The sequence below is a fragment of the Pygocentrus nattereri genome, chromosome 12 (assembly GCF_015220715.1).
Source record: "Pygocentrus nattereri isolate fPygNat1 chromosome 12, fPygNat1.pri, whole genome shotgun sequence".
Classification (NCBI taxonomy): domain Eukaryota; kingdom Metazoa; phylum Chordata; class Actinopteri; order Characiformes; family Serrasalmidae; genus Pygocentrus; species Pygocentrus nattereri.
The window spans coordinates 9,428,508-9,437,135 of NC_051222.1; the positions used below are offsets into that span (position 1 = coordinate 9,428,508).

The 8,628-nt window shown below is 42.0% G+C and overlaps 1 protein-coding gene across 1 annotated transcript in view; it reads right to left on the reverse strand.

The window, feature by feature from the left end:
* Positions 1–1,456: 1,456 nt before the first annotated feature.
* The window catches only part of ptcd1 (pentatricopeptide repeat domain 1), an 11,444-nt gene continuing 4,272 nt past the window's right edge, over positions 1,457–8,628 (reverse strand). Inside the window, exons 4-8 of the mRNA XM_017717271.2 lie at positions 8,508–8,609; positions 4,582–5,358; positions 4,275–4,391; positions 2,832–3,014; positions 1,457–2,007 (exon numbers count right to left, since the gene is read on the reverse strand). Coding sequence (XP_017572760.1) covers positions 1,810–2,007; positions 2,832–3,014; positions 4,275–4,391; positions 4,582–5,358; positions 8,508–8,609 — 1,377 coding nt within the window. The 3' untranslated portion in view covers positions 1,457–1,809. The remainder of the gene's footprint in view (positions 2,008–2,831; positions 3,015–4,274; positions 4,392–4,581; positions 5,359–8,507; positions 8,610–8,628) is intronic.

Genomic DNA, 8,628 nt, shown 5'->3' on the forward strand with positions numbered 1-8,628 from the left:
ATCACTGGTTAGCGTTACTTCCTTTCCTCTGTTATAATCTAACATAATATATGTGGAACCATGTGCATCACATTCTCCATCAATCTGAAGAACCATTTCATCAAGCAAAGAGCCATTTAAAAGACCACACCATATAGAACCACTGCCTTAATAAAGAACCCTTGAAGAACCCTCCTTTAAAAGTGTGTACAGCAGGAACAACGTGAGCTCTCTACGCTCCTTTCTACAGATATGAGTAGGCTTACAGGGCTTCTCCACGGCCTCTCCAAGGCAGTGTGGTCAGCCCCCGTTCAGGAGCTTAGCGATGGCTAATCATGGAGGACTTTGGTCAACATGTGCAGTGGTTTCCAGTGTGCGCTTTACAGCTCGCAGTCAAATCAGCACATCCGGTCATTCATGTCTGTTTTACATTTCCTTCGGTCCACATGTTCTTTTTCCCAAATCTACCAGATTGTGGTTAAAATCATGTTTAAATCAGTCCTTTGGTCACATGGACTGATTTTTACCAAAACACAAACACTAAGGCGGTTGTTAGGGTGTTGCTAAGTACTTGCTACGGCTATCTCAAATGATTGCTAGGCACTTGTTATGGTCTCTCAGGTAGTTGCTAGGGTGTTTCCTAGGTGATTTCTATGACATCTCAGATAGTTGCTAGGTGCTTGTTATGGTATCTCAGGTGGTTGCTAGGGTTTTTTTCTAGGTGATTGGTATGACATATCGGGTGGTTGCTAGGATGTTGTTAGACACCTGCTGTGCCATCTCAGATGGTTGCTAGGCTCTTGTTATGGCGTCGCAGGTTGTTGCTAGCGTGTTGCTAGGTGCTTGTTATGGCATCTCAGGGAGTCGTTACAGTGTTGTTAAGCGCTTGCTACAGCTTCTCAGGTGGTTGCTAGGCGCTTGTTTTGGTATCTCACGTGGTTGCTAGGCGCTTGGTATGGCATCTCGTGTGGTTGCTATGGTGTTGCTAGACGCTTGCTATGGCATCTCAGGTGGTTGCTAGGTTTTTGCTAGGCGTTTGTTATGGCATCTCAAGTGGTTGCCAAGTTTTTACTAGGCACTTGCTATGGCATCTCAGGTGGTTGCTTGGCACTTAGTAATACATTAATGCATGAAAACTGTACGTCCGAACAAAAAACTGTATAGAAGCACACCATTCCTGATCAGATGCATCTAAAATATAACTACACAAGACTGCATCCCTTTGGACTTCAGACCAATCAAAGCAAGTTCTGTGGGTATTATTATTATTATATGGTGGATAGTGCTAGATGATATATCGTCTATATCGGTGTATCGCAATACTGCTTTTTGGCTTTAGTCATGTTTTGGCGATATATTTGACAGATAATGAACATTATACTTGTTATATAAACACTATCAAATCAAAACGCTACAGCAGGTTTGTAGGACATTCTTTGAGCATCGAAGGGCTGAACTCATCGAGTGGAAGGACACATGGGGTCAAATAACTATATTAATAAAAACATACATATCATCTGATTCCATAATACATTCAGAAAACTTAACAATAATCACATACTTCTTTCTTTAATCCATCTGTGTGTCAAAACACTGATATTGTGAAAATGTCTCCATGTATCTTGATATTTGGCATATCGCCCTCCGCATCCTTAGAGCTCTGCCTGCACTGAAAGAACTCTCCAGCATGATAATTTACCCAGAATTTGGTTCAGGCAAGTGTGGCAGGAAGAGCACTAAGTCAGTGGTACTCAATCACCAGGCAGAAGAACACAAAAATCCATAACACGGAGTTAATTTGCTGATTTAATGGCTTGGCTGGACATTTCTTTAAGGGATTTCAGAGGATTGGTTGGAGTTCGGGGACTGGTTTTGTGAGCTGACTCCATCTTGTTCGGCCTCTGGTTTGGGGAGGCGATATTTGTCCCACGGGTGTGGAGTCTCTTCGCCTGGCATGAACTCTAGCCACTGTCTGTAGAAACCACGGAAACCATCTATCTTCTCCAAGTAGGTGTTCTTGGACTTGAACTGAAGAGAAAGAAATGAAAAAAGATTTCAATCACATAATTTTTTTTAAATCCATAAACTAAAGTATGTTGTTTGCCTCCTCCTGTAAAGTTACCATTTTGGAGATACAAGGTTTTCTTCCCACAACAGTGATATACATATTTAACAGCACACATCAACTGAATTCTGGATTACTGTGCAAAGTTATTCAAAACCACTGTCATAGGTTGCCGCCTTTGCTGCAACTTTGTGAAACTTCTCCTCTGCTAGATCTGCCCCAGTCAACTGTAAGTGCTGTTGCAGCTACAGCTCAGCCACAAAGCAGCAGACCAGCGAATCACATGTCCTCTGTTGCATCAAAAAATACAGTTATAAACTGCCTCTGAAAGCAACATCAACATGAGAACTGTGCGTTGGGAGCTTCATGAAATGGGTTTCCATGGATGAGCAGCTGCAAGCCTAAGATCACAATGTGCAATGCCAAGTGTCGGCTGAAGTGGTGTAAAGCACGCCACCACTAGAACACAGGAGCCACTGGAGCGGTGGAAACATGTTCTCTGGAGTGATGAATCACAGTTCACAATCTGGCTGACAGATGGATGCATCAAGTTTTGGCAGGTGCCAGAAAAACACTACTACCTGGGATACATAGTGCATATTTGGATACATGCATTTTTTAGTTACTGTAATGTTACTTAAGTGATCTTTCTCAAATGTTGAATTGAGTATGTTACATGTCTTGTAACGATGAGATCATAACCATAACATTTTTGACTGCTTGACAGAGAAGATGGGCCACTTACAAACACTGTGCATATGTGTGTGAGAGACACAGAGTAACTGACCTGGTCATAGTTGGGGGGATACTGTGCTGCGAACTCAAGCTGCCGGATGATCACCTCATTGGGAGGAACCTGCAGTCGGTGCATTTGTTTCAGCAGTTCATGCAGGTACGTGTAGTCCAAACGTCTGGATGCCTGGCTTATCAGAGCGCTGAACACATGAGCGTTGGGTTTAATGCCACAGGCCTGCAAACAATCAGCACAAACAACCCACACTGAATTACTGCATCATTATATCAGGTAAACAATGGAAATCAAAAACCAAAACCGCAGATGTTCAGTGCTCAGCACTCAGCACTGCTACAACATTTATACAATTTATATGTTAAGTGTGACAATTAAAAACTGACCACGATATCAGTAAAGCATTCCAACTGTAATTAATGAAGAATAACATTAAAACACAAAATATAATAGAAAATAAAAAAATAAAATCAGTGAAATCTCTGCCCTGCTAGATCCACCCTAGTTAATTGTAAGTGCTTGTAAAACAGAACCATCTAAAAAGACGTATGACATACAATAGAAATAATACCTGGTGTGCTTTTTGTTTGTTTTAAGTTTAGGTTTGAAAATGGCTCAATTTCTTGTTTTGAATTTCGATTTTGAATTTTGTTCACACATTTCTTTAACAGTGCATACATTAAATAATACCTATAATAAATTCTATCATTGCAAACTCAAAACAGTTGAGTCACCACCTTCAGATCAATGCTAGTGTTAAGGCCTCAGCATACTTCTTGTAGAGACTACGTTCACCTGGCTTCAGTGAACAACATGACATAATTGTGGAGAAAACAAACAACTGTGTGTTGCCCACACTACAGCTGGGTGAACTCTGAACGAAGACACTACGTGATAAAGCCTCTGATAGGTCGGTAAAAAAAAGAGGCGTGCCATTAAACAAAGACAGACATCTTTTTTGTTAAATAAACAATTTGTTAAACAATGAAAATCTCCTAAATGTAAGTTGTTAAGTCATTATTCCCGAATAACAAACTAGTACTGAGCACCAAAACATACAAGTTATCTTATATTTAGTTATATTACTTATATAATTTACTTATACTTATATATTTACTTATATTTAGTTTCACAAGAGGACGAGGCTGAAGTTGGCTTTCTATTCACCAGCTTCTTGTTCGAATTTTCCCATTCCACCTTAAATGGTGGCAGTCTTCTGAACTCAAACATCGCCGCAGTTAGAACAGTGAAAGAATCGTTTTCCAGCCGTCATGAAACTTATCATAAAATTTCAAAGCATCACGTGGGGCATCAGCAACAGAAGTAAGAAGTATGCTGAGGCCTTTAATGGTCAGTTGACATGACTGTCTATCTAAACTAGCCTAAGAATAATGAGCGACTTTAGGAAACAGTGTTTACAGCAGATTTACATGATTGTCTTACTTTATAAGAAAATGATTAATAACATGAGAAAAATCAAACCTCCATGTCTGAGAGAAGCTGAAGCCCGTCTTTCTGTCTGCTGCAGGCCAGAGCAATGCCACAGAACGTCTGAGCATTTGCAGGCAGCTTCCTCTCAGCCATCAGGACCTTCACAGCCTGAGAGAAAGAGAGTGAGGAGGAAAAAAAAAGAGAGAGAGAACTGTTTCAGAAATGCCATACTAATTATTACACTCAATTAGATTCCATGTGATTCTATGGTACTGATGTTCAACATCAATGTAATAGTTTCACCACCATCAGATCAATGCCTTTTACAAAGCTCCATATAAACCATAAAATGTCTGACCTTTGCTCCTCCCAGATCTCCTGCTTTAGCTGCCTTCCGGATCAGAGTGTTAAAAAAAGCCACGTCCAGCTTCACCCCACTCTCAGCGGCCACAGAGATTAGGCTCTGAATCAACTGGCTGCTGGGCTCCATGACGTCCGCCAGCAGCGTGATTGTTTTGATGGTGGGCTTCAGTCCATCGTTTGCCATTTTACCCAAGAAACCCTCCAGATTGCCCATCAGTGCCAGCCTATCGGACGCCGTGCTCACCATTCCCAATGCAACCACGTCTGAGCAGCAGGTGCTTGGGTCCAACAGGTTTGGAAGTTGGGAGTTTTGGGATCTTGCTGTTGGTGGACCAGACAGAAGGTCATTTCTTGAGGACAGAGGCAGCAGTTGAGTTTGCTCGGTCAAGTTTGAAGGCTCACCCTCTCTCTGAGTGTTTCTGTCGTTTCTCCTCAGGCTCTCCACCTGAGAAAGGTCCAAAGTGGTGTCTCTGGACTGTGACAGGCCGCTTGGGTGTGTGTCTGGAGCGCTGGCGTCAGCCGGCAACGCTAACAGATGGCTTTCAAAGGCATCCACGTCTAAAGGCTTAGAATGTGGTGTCCCTTCTCTGACCTTTGATCTTTGTTGTCTCCTCTGAGCTGTGACTTTGGGGCCGGACTCCTCTCTTCCCCTGAGGAGCAACGCAGAAGCCATGGCTGGGTCACCTATCCCACAATCCCTTGCAGCACGCAGGAGGATGTTGTAATTCTGCTGATCTGGTTTTATGCCAGCGCTGAACATCTGGTGCCACACCTGCAGAATAAACCAGTGTGAGTTTCTAAAGTGATTATCTTCTCTGTGAGTCAGAGATTTTACAGAACTGTCAAAAAAGTTTTGAATCACTTTTTGTCAATAAATTGTTTTATAAACAGCTAGAAAAGCACACGTGCTAAAGAGTCCAGAATAATTGCCCAGCTTATGCAATTCCCAGTCGGGTGTTAAGGGGTTGGTAGATGGTTACCAAGTTATTTTAAGGGATTACTTGGGTGTTGATAGGGGGTTGCAGTGGTTTTCCCAGGGGTTGCTTGGGCCTTGGTAGGTGTTTGCTTTGGTATACCAGGGGGTTGCTAGGATATCTCGGATAAAGTGCTGTTAGGTGGGTGCTGTGGTATTTCAGAGTTGCTAGAGTGTTGTTAGTTGGTTGCTAAAGTGTTTCTGTGACATCCCAGGTGGTTACTAAGGCACTGCTATGTGGTTGCTATAGTATCCTTGGTTGTTGCTAGGATGTTGCTAGGTGGTTGCAGTAATATCCCAGGTGGTTTCTAGAGTGTTGTAAGGTGGTTGCTAAGATGTTATTGCGGCATCCCAGGTGGTTACTAGGGTACTGCAACTTGGTTGCTATAGTATTCTTGGTGGTTGCTAGGATGTTACAATGGTTTCCAAGATGGTTGCCAAAATGTTGACAATTCCATACCAACTACTTACAAGGTTACAAGGGTATTGCTAGGTGTTGCCTTTGATATACAAGGGGGTTGCTAGAGTACCTATAATAGTTACTAAGGTGCTTTCAGGTGGTTACAATGGTATTTCATGGTGATCCAGGTGTTTGATAGATGGCTGTCAGTTGATTGTTAAGGTGTTGTTATGGTAGCCCAGTTGGTTGCTAGGGTGCTGCCACATGGTTAGAATTAGAATTTAGAACCATTTGTCAGTGTTTGCACACTGTGAAATTAGACCTTTGCATTTAACTCATTCGTGCAGTGAAACACCCAAACACATGCACACTAGTGAACACACACACCAGGGGGCAGTAAGCACAGGGGGCAGCAATGGGTGCATTGCTCAAGGGCACTTCAGTCATAGACTGTCAGTTGAGGGGATTTAACCGGCAACCTTCCGGTCACAGGGCTGGTTTCCTAACCTCCAGCCCTTGTATCCCACATGATTAACAGGGTGCTGCTGCTGTATGTGCATAATCGTAATATAAGTGGGACGTGCAAACTCTTGCACATAGATCTGCCATTAATTTCTGTTAGATTACTGTTCACTAATATTATATAAACTTTTTTTTTTATTTGATTCAATATTTCAAGTATTTAGAAAGCAACATTGTTATTTAAGGGTCTATAAATGTTCTTGTATTTTACTTCCCCCTTGAAGTTCATAGCTAAACTATTGCAGACTGAATTGATGGATATATAAAAATGTATTTGTTTTCATGACATCACAAAAATAATGAGTTAAAAACAGGCTGTTTTTGCGGCTGCCATATATGGACTGTGTGGACAGGGTAGTGAACATTACAATGCTTGCAATATTGTTTTGAAAATCATTATTAAATATGAGGCATTCTCTGTAATAATTTTATAGTAACTTCAACCTTGACGTTTTACAGCTTTCCCAGCTTTTCCCATGTTTAAAACATAAATAAAAACAGAATACGATGATTTGTAAATACTTTTCAAACTATATTCAATTGAATACACTACAAAGACAAGATATTTAATGTTCAAACAGATAAACTTTATTGTTTTTTGCAAATATTCACTCATTTTGAATTTGATGCCTGTAACACGTTCCCAAGAAGTTGGGACAGGGGCGTGTTTACCACTGTGTTACATCACCTTTCCCTTTAACACTCAATAAGCGTTTGGGAACTGAGGACACTAACTGTTGAAGCTTTGTAGGTGGAATTCTTTCTCATTCTGGCTTGATGTACAACTTCAGTTGCTCAACAGTCCGGAGTCTCCATTGTTTTGCGCTTCATAATGCGCCACACATTTTCAATGGGAGACGGTCTGGACTGCAGGCAGGCCAGTCTAGTACCCGCACTCTTTTACTACAAAGCCACGCTGTTGTAACAATTGCAGAATGTGGCTTGGCATTGTCTTGTTGAAATAAGCAGGACGTCCCTGAAAAAGACGTTGCTTGGATGGCAGCAGATGTTGCTCCAAAACCTGTATGTACCTTTCAGCATTAATGGGGCCTTCACAGATGTGCAAGTTACCCCTGCCATGGGCACTAACACCCCCCCACACCATCAGAGATGCTGGCTTTTGAACTTTGCGCTGATCAATCTGGACAGGCCTTTTCCTCTTTGGCCTGGAGGACACGACGTCCATGATTTCCAAAAACAATTTGAAATGTGGACTCGTCAGACCACAGGACACTTTTCCACTTTGCGTCAGTCCATCTCAGATGAGCTCGGGCCCAGAGAAGCCGGCGGCGTTTCTGGGTGTTGTTGATATCTGGCTTTCGCTTTGCAAGGCAGAGTTTTAACTTGCACTTGTAGATGGAGCGACGAACTGTGTTCACTGACAGTGGTTTTCTGAAGTGTTCCTGAGCCCATGTGGGAATATCCGTTACAGAACGATGTCGGTTTTTAATGCAGTGCTGCCTGAGGGATCGAAGGTCACGGGCATTCAATGATGGTTTTATGCCTTGCTGCTTACTTGCAGAGATTTCTCCAGATTCTCTGAATCTTTTGATGATATTATGGACTGTAGATGATGAAATCCCTAAATTCATTGCAATTGCACATTGAGAAACGTTGTTCTTAAACTGTTGGACTATTTGCTCACGCAGTTGTTCACAAAGTGGATGCTCCCTTTCAGGGATGCTCCCTTTATACCCAATCATGACACTCACCTGTTTCTAATTAACCTGTTCACCTGTGGAATGTTCCAAACAGGTGTTTTTTGAGCAACTTTTACAGTCTTTTGTTGCCAGTGTCCCAACTTCATTGGAACATGTTGCAGGCATCAAATTCAAAATGAGTGAATATTTGCAAAAACAATAAAGTTTATCCGTATGAACATTAAATATCTTGTCTTTGTATCGTGTTCAATTGAACAGAGGTTGAAAAGGATTTGCAAATCATCGTATTCTGTTTCTACTTATGTTTTACACAGCGTCCCAACTTCATTGGAATTGGCGTTCTACATGAAAGTATGTGTATGTACCTGTAACGCCAGTCTGAAGCCCTGCTGCTTGTCCTCCACACAGCACATCAGCAGGTACTGAAACGTCTCCTGCGTGATGGCCTGTCCACTCTGAAGCATGTCCTACAAACATACACAGTGA